This window comes from Balaenoptera acutorostrata, chromosome 6 (assembly GCF_949987535.1).
Source record: "Balaenoptera acutorostrata chromosome 6, mBalAcu1.1, whole genome shotgun sequence".
In the NCBI taxonomy this organism is placed as follows: domain Eukaryota; kingdom Metazoa; phylum Chordata; class Mammalia; order Artiodactyla; family Balaenopteridae; genus Balaenoptera; species Balaenoptera acutorostrata.
The window spans coordinates 125,466,155-125,484,872 of record NC_080069.1 but is presented as its reverse complement, the minus strand read 5'-3'; the positions used below and the strand labels follow the sequence as shown (position 1 = coordinate 125,484,872).

The window sequence follows — 18,718 nt, the reverse complement described above, 5'->3', positions numbered from 1 at the left end:
CAGAATGAGGGTCTCTGTGATGTTTTATTTTTGTAAAAAGTTCCAGGGTATGAAAAAAAAAAATCTGAAAACCACTGCTTTAACACGGAGGAACTCCACGAAAGGGCTGAAAGAAATACCTTATGTTTTATTTCTACAAAATGCAGAGAAGGGATACGGGGAGAAAGGACGCACGTCGGCCATGGGTGCCGGGGGTCAGGCTGACAGCCCCTCGCAGGTGCGTGGCGACGCCAGGACACTGAGGACAATCGCCACGTGGGCCGCACATGTTGACGTGGAAACGCCGTCCGTCCACGCGCTGAACGGAGCACAGGTGAGCCGGCAGAGGTGCCCCCCCCAGGAGGAGGCGGGTGAGTTGTGAGCTCTGTGCAAATCTGCCGTCTCGTCTCGGCTCGCGCCGCAGCAGGGCTCCGCAGCAGGACGGCAAGAGCAGGCCCTCCGGGGCGGGGTTGTCACCACAGTGACTTAAAATACGGACAAGAAGAGATGGCCCGAAAGCGTGCACTTCCTGTGATAGTGTAATGCGCCGGCCAGGGGAAGGGGGGGGAGGAAGGTTTGAAGAACGAGGCAGGCTGTTCCGGTCCGAGCCGTCACACAGGGCCACATCCCCACGGGCCCCTGCTCCTGCGGCGGGGGGGGGGGGGACGGACAGCAAGAGGGGCCTGCCGCCTCCCTAGGGAGCGAGCCGGGCAGCTGCTGCAGGAGCGCCAGGCACCAGGCCGTTCACGCTGTCCTGAGCCCGTGGGCCCGTCTCCGGCCCTCAGATAAGGAAACAAAGGCAGAGAAGGACCCATGTGGGAAACTGCTAAACACACTCAGCACTTCTGTTTAGAAAACTTGGATTGAACAGATAAGGAAATAATAAAGCTAAAATAGGAACAATCTTAACTTTTATTAAGATAAAAGATCCTTGCAGCTTGCAGGATCTTAGTTCCCTGACAAGGGACTGAACCCACACCCATGGAGTCCTAACCACTGGACTGCCAGGGAATTCCCCAATCTCAACTTTTTAACAGAAGAACCGACTCCTGACATTCCTCGCCAAGCCCTACACACATGCGTGTAATTCCACAGAGACATGCAACTCTGTCCAGCTTTAACTCTCTGAAACAAATAATACTGAGTTGAAATAGACCAAAAGTTGCAGGTGGTGGGGAGACAGACTGACAGCGTTTTCTAACCAACCACCGCGCTCCAACAAACAGAACAAGGGCTCCTTGGAGACACGGCTGGTCCCAGGACTGGGGAAGGACAAGACGGGCTGGGTCCACCTGGTGTAGCCAGGAAGTCCTCACAAAGTGATGGGGGTCACATCGGAGGACTCAGGAGCCAGCCTGAAGGGCAAACCTGGGACAATGTGAACATGACGGTGACAGACTGGAGCCCAGAGACTCACATAAGGATCCATGAGTTGAGACAGAGGCAAGGCTGGAAAGGGGAGGCCCTTCATTCCAGCAGAAGCTCCACTAGGAAGTAAGGAGGGGGCGATGGAATTGGAATCCATCCTGGGACGATCAGTCTGGGAGTGGGTCCCTAGATGCTCAAGCTGCCAGGTGGGACCGTGCAACCCTCTAAGCCCCGCCTCCAACGACACAAAGGACAACGACCCAAGGACCTGTAGACCCAGCCCTGCCGCAGCAGGACCAACACCCACACCCCACTCCCGGGGGACGCAGCAAGGACACACACCCCTCGGGGACGGCAGTGACCCGAGCCTGACCCAGGAAGACAGCAGCGACCCCATGGGGATGCTCCAGATGTCAAGACGCACACTAAGGGACTGCAGGAAGCTGGCCAGAAATGCCTCCTGGGACGACTGACTGGCAAAGGCGAGTGGGGCCTGAGGCCTGGACGACGCATCACACGGGGGGGCCCTTCCAGGCTCTGACACTACAGCGACTGCCCGAGAAGGCGCCACGCACAACACGGACGCGCCCAGGGCCCCATGTCTGCAACTTCCACGCACGTTCAGAAGCAAACGTTACACGCTGGGTGGGAGAAGGACACGCGACTGTGCACGTGGTGGAATGGGGGGCGGGGAACGGGGGAGGCCACAGACATCCTCTGCAGAACCTCTGGTCTGAAATTACTGATAAGCAACAAGTGTTCTGAAAGTCCTGAGGAAGACAGGCCCCAACCAGCACATGACCACCCCAGGGCAGCCCCTGGGGGGCCGCCTCCCCCTCGTCTGTGAGTCCTCAGCGACGTGAGCCGGGCCTGGCGGAGAGGCCTGTCTGCACTGGAGGGGTCTGCAGGGGAAGCAGGTTCTACGGGCACGCCTGCCACGGCAGCCTCCCTGGGGGCCGCTCACCAGCCCCCACCTCCTGCAAGAGGCCCCACAAGGCACCCGATGCTCCTCCAGGCCCCCAGGTGAGCGTGAGGAGAGGTGGCTCGGGCTGGGAGGGAGCCGCCCCACGGCCACCCGCACCTGAACCGCGGTGCCCCTGCAGCACTGAATCCATGAGCTGGGAGACTCCTCAAATCCAGAGCCCTCCACCCAATCAGACCAAGGCCGCAGACTGTCGGAATGAAAACGATCTTCATCTGGAAGTTGAAAACAAGCGGAGGACGCGACGCAGCACCGGGTGAGGGTGCAGCGGGGCCCGCGTTCTCTGCAGTGTAGGCTCGGGACACACCCGAGAGCGAGGCGGCGGCAGCTTCCCTTTACCTGTCTGTGCCTTCGTGGTGGCCACGTAGCACTGGTTTTGAGGTAGCGACTGGTGAAGGGGCGGGAAGGGGGGTAAAAGCTGCTGTCGTCCAAACTCTGAGGCGCTTCTGCTCAACTCCTCTTTCGGCTCCTCATGGTCGCGGGCGTCCCGGCCTTCCCTGGGGTCCTTACCGGCCGCGTGCTTCAAAACAAAGACAACGCAACAATGACGCACAGGCAGGCGGGCGATGAAACAGCGTGCCTCTCCCACCAAACCCCTCCCCCAAGAGATGTGCGCTGAGGAGAGAGGGGAGAGCGCGGAAACCCGCTGCCACCAGAGCGCCTGTGACAGGCGCAGGTCGGCGTCACAGGCCAAGAACAGAGTCTGCGTTTCTGCAGGGAAGTAGCAGCGGCTGTGACACGTGCAGCACCCAGAACCGGGACCGTCTCCCACCTGGGCCTTTACAGAAAGCCAGCCAGCCTGTGATTTAGGTAATAAACTATGACTACATTTGAAAATACCCAGATGGGGCACATTCCAGGTGATCACGGCTACACAGTGCACCTCCCCCAAGCGGTTTTCACGCCACGACAGATCATCATGTTACACCTTTAAGACGCTTTTGCTCAGTTTTACCCATCTCCTCAGTGTCTCGGCCTTAGCCTTCTGAGACCACAACCTGTGGTCCTGTGATGTGGACGCCAACCCCCTGGCACCGACCAACAGCCCTGCCTTTGCTCCAGACACCACTCAGCCCCCGCCCCACCACTTGCTTCCCCAGAGTCACCTACAGCCTTGAGACAGTCTGATCTCAAACCCGATTCCACTGAACCACATTTCGTTGTGCACAAAGTAGGTGTGATCCTTCAATATACGGGGCAGGGATACTGGACAGTCACCTGCAAAAGGATGGATGTGGACCTTCACCTTATACCACTGACAGAGATTAACTCAGAACAGATCAAAGACCTAAAATTGTGAAACTCTTAGAAGAAAACAGGGGGGAAGCTTCATGACATTGGATTTGGCAATGAATCCTTGGATATTACAACAAAAGCACAGGCAACAAAAGAAAAAAGATAAATTAGACCTTATTAAAACTAAAAATTTCTTATAGGGACTTCCCTGGTGGTGCAATGGTTAAGAATCACCTGCCAATGCAGGGGACACAGGTTCAAGCCCTGGTCCGGGAAGATCCCACATGCCACAGCGCAACTAAGCCTATGCACCACAACTTCTGAGCCTGCGTTCCAGAGCCTGCGAGCCACAACTACTGAAGCCCGCGCACCTAGAGCCCATGCTCCACAACAAGAGAAGCCACTGCAGTGAGAAGCTAGCGCACTGCAACAAAGAGTAGCCCCAGCTCACTGCAACTAGAGAAAGCCCGCACGCAACAACGAAGACTCAACGCAACCAAAAATAAAAAAATAAAATAAAAAATTTCTTATAAATCAAAACCACAATGAGATATCACCTCACGCCTGTAAGAAAGGCTATCATCAAAAAGACCACAAATAACAAATGTTGGAGAGGGTGTGGAGAAAATAGAACCCTAGTGCACTGCTGGTGGGAATGCAAACTGGTGCAGCCACTATGGAGGTTCCTCAAAAAGCTAAAAATAGAACTACTATATGATCCAGCAATTCCAGTCCTGGGTATTTATCCAAAGAATACAAAAACAACAGTTCAAAAAGATAAATGCACCCCTATGTTCACTGTAGCACTATTTATGATAGCCAAGATGTGGAAGCAACCTAAATGCCTGTCAACAGCCAAGTGGATAAAGAAGATGTGCTGTATTTATACACACACACAATGGAATATTACTTAGCCATAAAAAAGAATGAAACCTTGCTGGTTGTGACAATACGGATGGATCCAGAGGTACTACACTAAATGAAATAAGTCAGAGAAAAAGACGAACACCATGATTTCACTTATATGTGAAATCTAAAAAGCAAAACAAATGAACAAACATAACAAAACAGAAACACTCATAAATACAGAGAATAAACAGTGGGTAGAGAGATGGGGGAGGACAGACGAAACAGGTGAAGGGGATTAAAAAGTACAAACCACCAGTTATATAATAAGTAAGTCATGGGGATGTAACACACAGCATGGAGAATACAGTCAACAATATCGTAATAACTTTGAATGGTGACAGATGGTAACTAGACTATTCCTGGTGATCCTTTTGTAATATATAAAGATATTGAATCACTATGCTGTATACCTGAAACTAATATATTGTAAGTCAATTATACATCCATTAAAAATTTTTTTAATTTCTATGCATTAAAGGACAAAATCAGTAGAATGAAATGGCAACCTATAGAATGGGAGAAAATATTTGCAAATCATATATCCAATAAAGGAATCACACATAGAATATATAAAGAACTCTACAGCTCAACAACAAAAAAAGGCCCAATTTAAAAATGGGTAAAGCATCTGAATAGATATTTCTCCAAAGAAGACATACAAATGGCCAAAAAGCACATGAAAAGATGCTTAACATCACTGATCATCAGGAAAATGCAACTCAAAACCGCAATGAGACCACCTCACACTCCTGGGACGGCTACTATCAAACAAACAGAAAACAAGTGTTGGTGAAGGTATGGAGACACTGGGACCTCTGTGCACTGCTGGGGGGAAGGTAAAATGGCGCAGATGCTTTGGACAACGGTGTGGAGCTTCCTCAAAAAGTAACCAGAATTATCCTATGACCCTGCAATTCCACTTCGGGGTACACACTCTGAAGAATCAAAAGCAGGGACTCGAAGAGCTCTTTGTACAACTGCGTTCACAGCAGCATCATTCACGACAGACAAGGGGTGGAGGCAACCCAAGTGCCCACTGATGGATGATGGATAAACCAAATGTACATGTGTGTATATGTACACGCATGCAATGGAATATTATCCGGCCTTAAAAAGGAAGGAAGTTTTGACACAGGCTACACTGTCTCGAGGACATTGTGCTGAGTGAAACAGGCCAGACACAAAAGGACAAATCCTCATATGAGGGACCAAGCGTAGTCAATCTGAGACAGAAAGCAGATGTCGGGGCCGGGGCTGGGGGTGGGGAAGGGGAGTGAGTGTTTAATGGGGACAGAGCGTCAGTCTGGGGAGACGAGAAAGTCCTGGGGAGAATGGTGGTGACGGCCGCACAACAATGTGAATCTGCTTAATGCCCCAGATCTGGATACTCAAAAACGGTCAGAATGGTAAATTCTACGTTATGCGTATTTTAATGCAGTGTCCGCATCTCCAGGAGTCAACAGCGGGGAGATGCCAACAGGCCTGCCAGGGGCGGCCCTGGACTCGGCTTCTCCCAGTGGGACCCACGCTCAGCCCTCTGGCTCCTCTGCCAGGCTCCCCGCCTGGGCCCCGCACGCAGCTCCTCCTCACACAGCGCAGGCCAAGGCCTCCTCCGTGGCCTCCACCGCTAACGTGCCCTGGCACAGACAGTCCTGGTAAAGGTAACCTGTTAGCTGCGTCAATTCTCCAGTGCTTCTCAAATAAGCGAGCTTTGTCTCAAGGAGGTCACTGCTTTGACACGACCGCTCCCTCACTCCTCCCACCAACGACCTCACAGACCACGCCAGCTACCACCTCAACCAGCGCTTGCAAGACAGACGTGACACAGGAGTTTAAAGGATACATGGATGAAGGCAGAAGCTAAATCTGAGAAGGAAACAGCCACATGAGGCTCGTTCTCACTCGGGTACAAAATCCATTCTTTGATTCAAGGTATTATTTTTGAAAATCTAAAAAACAAAATTAAGAACTGCTGAACTTGAGTGAAGACTCCAAATTTTGTTAGGGCCCTATCATCTGACAAAGCAAACCCACCGAGGCGGAGGAGCTGGCGTCTGACCTCCCGGCGGGGCACCGCAGAGTCCCAGCCGGTCACCCACGTGCAGAGAGGACCTGCGCCAACACCTACCTGCCACGCGCCCGGGTCACAGCGTGTGACCAAGACGCCCGAGGGCAACCGCGTCTGGCCCCCGCTGGCCTCCCCAGCCCAGCGCTCGCTCTGCTCAGCGGCTCTCCCCTCCTCGCCCCGGCCACCGTCGGGCCTGGCCCAACCGGGGCGAGTCCTCACAGCCCCGGTGCCCCCTCTTCTGGGTACAGCAAACACCCAACTGCACCCCAGCTGCACGAGGACCCGCCCCACCCGGACCGAGAGTACCCAACCAGGCCCGCATCTTCTCTCCATCTTCTCTCCAGAACCCAGGGACTACTGGGGGGCCGTGTGGAAGGAGCCAGGGAGAGCGCGGGGACACAGCCACCCAAGGAGAAGCCGGAGGTCTCCGTGCGGCACCTCCAGGGATGAGCACAATTCAGTTAGGGAGACGGGTCTACACTGGCGTGCCAATGCGGGGTAAAAGGGTCTCCTTCCAGAAGTTCTCACTTCCTTTGCGTGAACAGCGGCTGAGTCTAACCCTGTGTCGGCGCCTTCTGACGGCACAGACACTGGGTCCGAGAGGCAAACTGGCCCTGCCCCGCCTGGGGATGCGAGGCCACCAGGCTGTGAAAACCCCTGCATTTTTAAACTCTTAAAGGACAATGGATTTCTTGCCATAAGCATGTAACACTCTTTCTATCATTGGGATGACTGTTTTCAAAACGCAATTTTCAATAAAACATGCTTTCCGAAGAAAACCAAACAAGACTAAACTGGGTCTGGGGAGAAGAGAAGCCAGAGGGCAGGAGAGGCCGGGTCTGGACCTGGGCCGGGAGCCAGGTGGGCACCCAATCTCCACGTCTCCAATCCCCTCCTCCGGCAGGGGTCCCAGGAGCAGATGAAGTTTCCAGGGTGTGGAGCAGATGGGCTTGGTCTTCAGGAAATCAGGTTCCAAAGTCTCAAAATCCTTCCCTTTTCTTTCGCTACACGTGACCAGCCTGAGAGTGCTCAGTAATATCCAACAAAATATGTGTTGCAATTGACTGCATGCTACTACTAATTACAATAACTCCATCCAGAACAAAGCTAACCCTCGCATAAACCTTATGGTCAGAGATATTTCTTGAAATTAAATTTCAGATTGCTTTTTTTTTTACCCCCTAGAGGGGTATAAAAAAATGTTTGAGAATAAAAATACATTAGAATAAAATTCTAGAAGTGAGGATGGAATAAGAGTATAATTTTGAGGAGATAAATAAATAATGTTGTCTGACATGCATTTTAAAATCGATAATGCTGGGCCAAAAAATGGTAGGTAAATAAATAAATGAACTTCACCCTAAGCCTCAAATCTAATACAAAAATTAATTCACAACAGGTCATATATTTAAAGTTCACATAAAACTAAAAAACTATGAAAATTAGAGAAAATCTTCAGGATCTAGGGCTGGGTGAAGAGTTCTTAGTCATGACACCAAAAGCACAGCCTTAAAACAAAAAAACTGTGTAAGCCGGACTTCATCAAAATGAAGAACTTCTGCTTTAAGAAAAGCCATAGGGTCTTCAGTAGCGAAAGGATGAAGATCAGCTACAGAACGAGTGAAAACATCTGCAAACCAACACTAGACAATGGTCCATATCCAAAACTCTCAAAGCTCCCTAAATATTTAATTGTAAAGTGGGCAAAAGATATGAAAGACATTTCACCAAAAAGGACATACAGATGGCAAATAAGCACATGAAAAGTTGTTCAACGCCATCAGTCATTAGGGAGGCTCAAACTAAAACCACGACGAGGAACCACAGCTAGGACAGAGAAGAGGCAACACCAGACACCCCTCTCGAGGATGCGGGGACATAAAATGTAGCAGTCTGTGCAGTGCAGTTTGGCAGTTACTTATAAAACTAAATATCCAATTACCACATAACCTTGCAATTGGGCTCCTGGATATTTTACTCAGAGGAACGAAACTTTCATCCAAACAGAAATGTGTACATGAATACCCAGAGTAGCTTTAATGGAACACCCCAAGACTGAAAACCCCCAAATGTCCCTCGATGGGCAGGCGGTTACACATGCAAAACTTGTCGACAGGCAAAGGAGGGCCCTGCAGACATAGCCTGGGTGGGGTCAGGGGTGCGGAGTGAGGGAAGAAAGCCCCCGAACTCTGCCATCCCGCATTTCAGAACACCTGAAACAACACACCTCCAGAGATGGGGGACAGGGTCAGGGACGGCCGGGGTGACCACAGAGGCAGGCTCGCAGTGCTGGGGGGGGGGCACGTAAACCCACACCGTGGTACCCTGGGGGAAACCGGCTGGAGGGGACATGGGCTCCCTCTGTACTATCTGTGCAGCTTCCTGTGAATAATTATTAAAATGTTTAAGTTTCGGCACGTACATAAAAATACTATGAAAGGCAGAAGTCAGGCCAGGGCTGGCCGGGCCGGGGGCGTCAGGGGCCCCACGCTGCGTGGGCAGTGGGCCACGGCCCAGCTTCCAGCACCCGCCCGGCTCCACAGTCACAGCAGGCAGGCGACAGCCAGGCAACAGGGAAGCACAGAAACAAAGATGAGCACACTCCTGGTGGAAAGTCATTTCAGGGGAAAAATCACCCGAACAAGAGGTGCCAAGGCCAGACAGACCCCCACATGAGGAGACAGGAGTTGTAACCAAGACCATGCAAGGGTTACAACTGTCCTTTGAAGGATAAGACAAAGATGTAACTAAGAACGCAGGTATTCTTAAAAAACTAATCCGAGACACTGGATATGAAAAATATAACTGTCAAACTGAAAACATCAACATGTGGAATGACCAGCAAAGACTGAAGTGCTGGGGAACAAATGAGGAAGCTGGAGAAGAGGGGAGCTCCAGGGAGGGAAGCCGTGCAGAACCTTCTAGAGCTGGAGAAACACACGGGTCAGGCCACGGGGCCCCTGGGGAAGGGTCCGACCCATACCAGCAGCGCCAGCACAAGCAATGCCAGGCGTCTGACTGCACACCTGGACTTCATGCAGGAAGCGGGGAGCAAACCACGCCCTGTGTCTGTAGCACATCACTCCCAGGCCCCAGCCGCCCTCCCGCCTACTCACTCCCCAGAGAGACAGGCGGGTGCTGAGTCTCCCAAGCCAGTAACTCCCCAAAGCGGACGAGGAGCTCCCGGTGAGCCCAGGCACCTATGAGGAGAAGCCCAGAAAGCAGGCTGACGGGTCACCCTCGGGAACCCTGCAAGGCCCGCAGGCAACCGTGGCTGACGACCCCACCACTTCCCGGCCTCTCCCCTCCACGCACAGAAGTCCACTTGCCATCCGCACACGAAACAAAAGAGGAGACAGACAGGAGAGCGGCCCCACCCCGACAGGGACGCGTTACCAGGCCCGGGATGGACTTCGGCATGGTCTTCCGAGCCCTGTGGACCTTGACGTCAGCGCCCGGGGCCGGGGCCTTCTTGTCCTCTGTGTCCTTGCTGCCTTCCCCGGGCTTGGCTGGCATGGTGGCCGGCGGCTGGGGAAAAGCGCCAGGAGTCCTCCCTTTGCCAGCCCCGCCAGGGAGGGTCTTCGCGGCGTGACCGGGCAGGGAGGAGGCCAGGGCACCAGCCACCCGCAGCGGTGGCTCAGACAGGGGGGCCTTGCCGAGGAAGTAGCCGTTGCTCCCGACGACGGGAGTCTGAGTGAAGCCGTCGGCTCGGATGTGGTTCTGCTTCCCCACCTCAGTGTCTCTGTCCAAAATCCCATTTTCCGCTATCCGGGCCACCGGACCGGCTCCTTCCTGCGGGCTGACTCTCGTGCTTTCCTGAGTGTGCTTCACAGCGGCCAGGTGGCCGTTGGCATCGCTCTTGTCGCAGGACCCGTTGGTTTCCCCGTCTGCAGCCACATGGGCCTCCCCTCCCTGCTGCTCTGCCGAGCCTTCATCAGCAGCCATAGGTGACCCTGCGGACAGAGGAGAAGAGTCAGTGGCTGCCCCGCCTGTGACCCCAACACGAGAGCCCCCACTGCCCTGCTTACACAAAACTGTCTGAAGAAAAACCACTTTATTTCATAGACAAACATTTGAGTTCAGACGGATTAAATACAAAGTATGTCGCAGACACTGTCTCTACAGTGAGTCAGTTAAGGGGGGAATGACCCCATCCCCGGAAGGGCAGTCTGTGCCCCACCCCTAGCGAGGTGTGGGCGGGGCGTGGTCCTTGAAACAAACACCCCGCTCCTCCAGTGAATTCTTAAAAGACTTCAAACACATTATGCAGGATTTACATATCCTCCAGGAACAAATTCACCACTGGAAAACAAAACTGGGTAGGATTCAGAGACAGGAAACAAGGCCTGGGGAGCAGCTTCCCAAAAACAGACCTAAAGAAAACAGGGCGAGTTTTCAGTCTGTCAGCCAGAAGCCTCATTACAAACCCCTGGTCTCTGAAGTGCGTCTCCTCCACAACTTGATAAACAAGAAACACACTTCCCATCAGCAGATCGACACACGTGGAGCCTCACTACAGACCCCAGTAGAAAGCTCATGGTTACAGCGCTGGGTGCAGAGGGGCTGTGGTCACGTCCAAGACCCCACCACCCCTCACCCCTGTACCCCTGTTTACAGCACATCACCTGCCATGACTCCATCACGACTGTACTGGGCCCTGGAAGGAGAGGTCCACGTTCACTACTGTACCCTGAGCACAGAAACACGAGTGCAGTAAGTACTGTCTGAATGAATAAGCAGCTATTAATTTTTTTTTAAACCCTTGGCAAAACAGAATAGGTAAAAACCTACTCAACTTGGAGAAGGCCGCATGCCAATCTGCAGCAAAGATACACTTATTCAGAAATGTTGCATGAATTCCGTGTAAGATCAGAAACATCAGGACATCCATTAACACCACAAAGGTTCACACAAGAGTGGGGTCCCAGATGACCCCACGGGAGAGAGAAATGAGGAGCAAGGCCTGGCGACAAGGGTTGGGCTCTCCTGCACACCTGGTCCGTCGGCAAGTCAAACACGAGTGCAGCAAGGCTGCCAAATCTGAAATCAAGTACAAAAACCAAAGGCATTTTTCTACGCCGAACTTAACTTTTGAGAAAACATAAGAAAAAAAATAAGATAGTATTCACAAAAAAGCAGGAAAACTATAAAGGATATAAAACTTTAACCAAGATCATGCAAAGCCTCTGCAGAGAAAAAAAATTTTAATAGAAATATCTCACGACCTTGAATGTGATGGCAAAAACACAAAGATGCACGTCGCCTCAAATTGACTCTTTAAGTTCAATGATACCCTAATCAAAATTCCAATCAGTGTATTGAGGAACTCCATAACCTTATTCTAAAATGTGCAGGGAAAATAAATTTTCACAAACAGCAAAGTAAATCGTGAAAAAGCACAGCGAAGGAAGGGGAAATGGGCCTCTCCCAACACACAGGAGGACGGGGATGTGGACAGTCCCGGGGCGTCGAGCACAGCCGCCCGGGGGCCAGACGCTGACAGCTGCTCAGAAAGGCAAGCTCCTAGGACAAATGCATCTCAACTTGCAAAAGAATAAAGTTGGACCCTTACCTCACACCATATACAAAAATTAACTGAAAACGTTTCCAAGATCTAACTATAAGAAGAAAACACAGGCATACATCTTTATGATCTATGAAGCAATGGTTTCTTAGATGCTATAACAAAACCACAAGCAACCAAAGAAAAACAGATAAGTTGGACTTTATTTTGTGCTTCAAAGGATACCATCAAGAAGGTGAAAAGACAACCCATAGATTGGAAGAGAGTATTTGCAAATCACACATCTGATAAGGAACTTGTACCTAAAATATATTTTTAAAAACCTCTGACAATGCATTAATAAAAATCAATAAGCAATTTTTAAAACGGGCAAAGGATCTGAATTGACATTTCTCCAAAGAAGATGCACAAATGGCTAATAAGCACACGAAAAAAATGCTCAGCATCGCCAGCCAGCAAGGAAATACACATCAAAACCACGACGAGATACCACTTTGCACCCACTAGGACAGCTGTAACCACAAAGAAGGTGCCAACGAGTGTTGTCAGGAGCCACCCTCGCTGCTGGTGGGAATGGACGTGGTGCAGCTGCTGCAGGAATCAGTCTGGAGGTTCCTCGAAAGGAGGGCCCAGGCCTGGGCTCAGGGGCCGTGTGCAGAGGAGACTGGCACCTGGCATCACTCATCCACAACTTGTTTTAGAAAAGGGCCCAGGAGGGCAGACAGGGTGGGAGCCCAAGGAAGGGAACATTTCAAGGAACGGGGAGGAGGACAGCGCCAGAAGGAAAACGCTGAGGCAGGTCTTCAGAGGTCCCACCACTGTGAGCAAAGGGACAGGCAGGACAGTGTGCGGGGCAGCTCCAGGAGGTAAGCGCCCCAGGGCCAGCGGGGGTGCAGCAGAGAGGGGCCGGTGGGCCGGATGAGGCACCCTGAGGTGCAGGGCGAGGGTGGAAAGCAGGGTAGGGGCACGGCCTTCCGTCCAAGCTGGGCCGTCTGGAGAAGATGCCCCAGGGAGAGAGGGGGTGAGGCTGGAAACAGCCCTGGGAAGCCAGCCAGGCAGCTGCCCAACCCCCACCCCACCCAGCTCCCTGAGCCCCAACAGCTCTACTAGAACCTGAAGCATTTTGGTCACACGCTAAGTGACACACTCACAGGTAAGACGGTCCTGCCCTGTGGCCTGGGCTGCTGGGTCCCTTCTCTCAAGCAAGGCTGCCCTGCCATCCGCCCCGAGCTGGGGGCCCATACTCTGCCTTCACCCACCGTCACCCTCGGGTGCGCACAGGGCGGTCACAAAAGCAGAGGACCCCGTGGATGTGAAAAGGTGTCAGAGCAGCATGTGGGCTCACGAGGGAGGGGCAGGGCCGCGGCAGTTCCCGTCGTGGGGGCCGCACCACAGCTCGGGGAGGACACAAAAAGCGGCTGCCGGCCTAGGGCACGAGGTGGTCCCTGCCACCAGGCCACTCGAGGCCTCGTCCTGGGAGGCTCAGGGCCGCCCGCACCGAGCTCACAGGTCTACACGGAACACTGGGGCACAGGCCTCCGTCTCCCTGCAGTGCCTGGCAAGGCAGGGCCCTCGCCTCCCACTGCTGCACACACGGCAACCTCTCCAGACTGGCCTCCGCCACCCACGGGCCACTGTCTGTGTGTTCTCAGAGGATGCAGGGCCGGATGGGCATCTGACAGCCCGGGTAAGCTCGCCTGACCTTGGCCCCGAGCCAGCCTCCTCCCCACCCAGCTGAGAGGCGGGTAGACATCGTCCAGGGACCAGGCTGGGGCGGTGGCGCGGGTGTGCGGCCGGGACCGGGCAGCGATCACCGTCACAAGGGGCAGGAGCGTGGTGCGGGCGGGTTTCCTCCCACATTAGTGGGGACAGCGCCACACCACCGGCCAGCAGGACGACACTGAGACACGCTTCTCGTCCGCACGGCCCTGCTGTTCGCACAGGAGGCCCCGTGCAGACACGGCCGGGCGGACACCAGCATCTGAGGCTCCCAGGCGCCGACCTCATGGTATCCAGCCAGGACGCTGCTCTCCAAAGGGGCCTGGCTGGCACCCCCAGGCAGCTTGGGTGGGACAGTGGGGTTTACCTGTCACGGTCTGTCCCAGAGCCAGCACCTCCCAGCCCGACTCCGGGCCCGTCTCTCCAAAAGCTCCCCTATGTACCAGCCCCTCGCCAGCCTCCCTCCACCTCCTGGCACCTCCGCGGCAGCTTCCACGCCCCACGACCTGGTGCGGCCGCCCCCCTGCTGGCCCCACGGCACCCTGAGGACCAGGACGCACAGGGCTTCCACCCTCCCAGAGGACCATGAGCCTGGGACCCCACAGGAGGAGGCCGCACGGCAGGCCTGGCCGAGGAGGGGTGGCCAGGCAAGGGGGCCCGGGCGCCCTTACCTTCGCTCGGCAGCTCGGCTCCCAGGCCGCAGTCCTGCTTGGTCTCCCCCTTCGCCGGAACCGCCTGCTAAAGAGAAATAAACGTCAGCTGGGCTCCGCCAGCAGGACTCCTGTCCGTGGGCATCGCATCCAAACCAAAACTAAACCACCAAGGACAGGACGGACAGGGCACCGCAAGCCAGTGGAAAATGCTCTTGACACGGTCTCTTCAGGAGGAGGCCGAGCAGTCAGCCACAGTCCCGAGAAACCTCTACTTCAACTGTACTGGGGGGATAGTCTTTTAATAATAAGAACGCATGGCTTACGTAACTAAAATTGCAAATGTCTTCTCTATTATAGGAATGCTACAATTTATTTCAAAGTGCATTCTGCTGCTGACAACAATTCATCTAAGTATTTCAAATGTCCATCAACCTACAGAAAAGTTAGAGAAATGAATAAATCAAGAAAATTCAATAAAAACCTGAATCACTAAATATTTGAATCTACCATACAGAGACGTGAATTACACGATGCCTCTTGCAATGGTTTTAAGACAAACTTCTTGCCTTCGGGAATGTGAGAGTCTGGTTAGAGAACGAACAGAAACACACAACACACCCTTAAGCGGGGTCTCTGCAGGCGTCCCGTCCACAGGGGGAGCAGCTGACGCAAACCCTCTAGGCATCTCGCTTAGACATCCAGAGTCTAGGGGCCTAGCTCCCATAACGCTTGCGTAACGTTCTGGAATGTTTTCTTCAAGAAACACCACAACATATGTTCGGAACACTCCTCCTAAGCCTGGCTCCCGCTGCTAATTTCACTGGGGTCAGGCGGCTCCCTGGAGCAGTGCCCACCCCCACCCGGACCCCCACCTCCACGGCGCCCTCCTTCCTTGGCACCTCCAGAAGTCCCCACCCGCTGACTCCACCACCCCAGGCCTGCGGGCCAAGAAGGGGCATGAGCACGGCCAGCTCCCTCCGGCCACTTCCAGGCTCCACTCTCCTACCTTCCCGGGGCTCCACGTCTGGCCTGACCAGTGGTTTGAAACCCAGTGGTTTTCAAAGTGTAAGCTGAGGATCCCTGGGGCCCCTGAGAACTCCTCAGGGGACCTAAGAGGACTTGTTTTTTGAGGCACGTGTGCATGCACACACACAGGGGTAGGGTCTCACTGGCACTACCCGGTCCCGGCCCCCAGACCACAGCCAGTGGCACCTGGGTGGACACCCGCTCCTAGCTGGTCACTCAGGGTCCCTTGTTCTAGGAGCTGAGGAGCTCAGTCGTGTCCGTGGCCACGTGGATGAAGGCCAGCCACCGTTCCTGAGCACCTGTCGTGTGCCAGGCACCTGCCAGCCCAAGGGGAGGCCTCAGTGGACAGCAGGGTCCAGGCCACAGGGCCAGCTGACAGTGGTTTTTACATCACCAGAGGCCTGTGAACAGTAACAGACACAATGTGACAGAGACCTCTGTGGTCAAAGCCATGTGTGGTCCTTTTCAGAAAAGTCCTCAGAGCCCTGTTCCAGTCAGGGGATAAGAAACAAACACATTAACTTCAGCGAGAGTGTGGGGTGCTGTGACGTTATAAACAGGGGTGCAAGGCTGCAGCGGTGACGGGTAGCCAGCTGGGGGCTCTTCTCCAACCCCTCCCAGTGGCCTTGTGCTCATACCATCTACGGGCCTGGATTAAACAGTCCTGCCCTGTTGGCACTGGCCAACTCCCTGCTGCCCCTTCCGCAGTTAGGAAGCTGGAATTTGTTGCCAGGCACTAAGGGAAACTCTTGAGGCCTCAGAGCCTTCCTCCCAGAAGAAGGGGAGTACTTTCTTACGGAGTCAGACGTGACACATCCCTCCTCATCAAGGAGAAACAAGCCTTCATCGTGGATGGCAAAGCCCAGCCTCTGCTCCCCTTGGCACCCCCTCCCACACCCTGATGCCAGCCTCTGGCCCCTGGACCCCGCCACCCCTCAGCAGGCCAAGCTCCACCTCCTCAGACAGCCTCACCTGGACCTCGCCTTGTGGCCCCACTGGTCCCACCACCACCAGGCACACCACCAGCCTGTCTGCCCTGCCAGCATGAGCACTCAGGGTCCAAAGGGGGGAATCTGTCCTGTCCCCAACCTGTCGGCAGTGCCGGGCGTGAGGAAGGGGCTGAGAAAGCGTGTGGCAGAGAAAAACAGGGTCTTCCTAGGGGACTGGGTGTGGCGCAAGCCTGAGGGGCACTCTGGAACAGCCCAGACGCACAGTCCACACGTGTTGCAGCCACCCTGCTCCTTGTGGGCACTGCCAGTGCCACGTCTGGAAGCCCAAAGGCCCAGAGACTGAGGCTGCGGGTGAGCTCGGCCCACGACCAGGGCAAGAAAGACGACATCTCCTGAATCCAGATGCTCTGTGAGTTGAACCTATGTGCACCTAGCAAGAGGGAACATGGTCTTCGTTGCCTTTTCCAAAGGGCCAGCAACCTACAAAATCGACATCAACCAGGAAAGGATTGGAACACGTAGCCCAAACCACTAACAAAACCAGAACCAAACAGAACTGCTGGCAGACACTTGAAACCCCTGCCAGCTCTCCCGCAGGCAGGGGCTGACAATCCCGACAGTAAAAGGTGGATGGGTGACCTCAGTCTCTGCTTTGCAAGAAGAGCCTCAACTAACCCCAGAGTGAGCTTGGGATATGGAGACACAACAGGAGGAGGAAAACCTCCAGAGAAGACGCAAGCCAACGGCAGTGCGCACAGCAGAAGCTCTGAGCAGTGCGAGGGCCCCTGGGCGGCACCTGCACAGAATCTCGGCTCCCACGTGCCACCTCCACAGAGAGACTGAGGCTCCTGGCAGAGAGGACCGACTGCAGGCAGGGCGGGGGCACAAGAGGAGCTTAGAACCTCGGGTTGTGCCTGAGAACGAAGCACTCAAAGCTGGCAGGGCACGTCCAAGAACCAGGACAGACCCAAGGGATGCCCCCTCCCGAGTCTGCGACACTTGGAGCATCAAAATGAATAATGACAGAACAGGAATGGTAAACCAGTGAATTAACACCAGCATTAAATAAATGAATGGATAACAAACAAATCCAACAGGGAAAGCTCCTTATCCTAGATGCCAACAACTGAAGGCAGAGAGAGGGCTGGGAGCTGAAGCCACCATTACAACTCGTGGAGGAAGTTTCGCAATAAACGGGATCTTACAGCATCTCAAAGTATCTCGCCGCAACACTGTCCTCAAGTACAGAGGGAAAAGCAGTGACCTTCCGTGGAGAACCCTGTAGCCTCACCCATTGGACGGCCACGGACAAAGCGGCAGGTCTCCTGATGGGACGCACCCTAACCCTAACCCTAACCCTTCCTGCCACCAAGGTTTCCGGACAGCGACGCGACGTGCCCTTGGAAGAGGAAGGCCGAGAAGCCGGAGTCCCCTCAACTCCCCGTCCAGAGCGGGAGAGCGCTGTGAAGGGGCTACTGTGACAACCGCACGTGCAGCGACCGGGCACCGGGTTCTAGTGTGCTTACCGTGACACCTGTACGCACTGCAGACCAGACGGTCGTGTCAACATCGGCTATCTTGATGGTTATTCAGAGAAATGTCCTTGTTTGTAGTAAATAAGAGCCTGGACTTACCTCTGTGCGGGTCAGGGGAGACAAGATGCGTGTGTGTGCGTGTGTGTGCACACATGTGCACATGTGAAGGACATAACAAGTGGAGTCTGGGTGAAGGGTAGATGGGAGCCACTGTACTGATCTTGCAACTTTTCTGTATGTTTGAAATTATTTCAAATTAAAGTGTTTTAAAAAGGAAAAGTTAGGAAAGTCTTCAGACTGGAAGCACGCCGTGCGGCCACGGGGCAGACAGGGTAGAACTGAAATGACGACAGGGCGTCTTGCAGGGAACAGAGAGGCAGCAGCAAGGACTTCCCAGAGGGGAACTGGTCCACGGCAGAGGCGCAGAAACACAGGCTTGGAAACTGAGGACCCGGGCCCTATCCGGCTCCTCTGTCCCCTTGCACTTTGCCGAGGTCACCTGGTTTCTGCAGCTGCAAGGCAGGGACCACTTGATCCAGGCGCTGCTGTGAGGACGACGGACCTGGCGCCTGACACGGAGCCAGGAGACCCGCAGCCCAGGATGCGTGAGGACACAGAACACGTGTGCACCGGGGGCTCCACAAACTGCTGCGCCTGCACCCCGTGTCACCGGGGGCCCAGGACTGCGGGCAAACGCAAGGGTTCCGGCACTGGCTGTGGGACACAGGTCCGGAGAGAGCAGGAGAACCAAGACGTAAAGACAACTAGA

The 18,718-nt window shown here is 54.1% G+C and overlaps 1 protein-coding gene across 7 annotated transcripts in view; it reads right to left on the bottom strand.

The window, feature by feature from the left end:
* Positions 1-18,718, bottom strand: part of EHMT1 (euchromatic histone lysine methyltransferase 1) — a 155,026-nt gene that overhangs the window by 61,368 nt on the left and 74,940 nt on the right. For 5 of the 7 annotated variants that reach the window (XM_057548047.1, XM_057548050.1, XM_057548049.1 and 2 more), the window contains exons 2-4: positions 14,457-14,523; positions 9,939-10,495; positions 2,669-2,849 (exon numbers count right to left, since the gene is read on the bottom strand). In XM_057548047.1, coding sequence (XP_057404030.1) covers positions 2,669-2,849; positions 9,939-10,495; positions 14,457-14,523 — 805 coding nt within the window. The remainder of the gene's footprint in view (positions 1-2,668; positions 2,850-9,938; positions 10,496-14,456; positions 14,524-18,718) is intronic. The other 2 variants (XM_057548048.1, XM_057548052.1) reach the window with 2 other exon arrangements.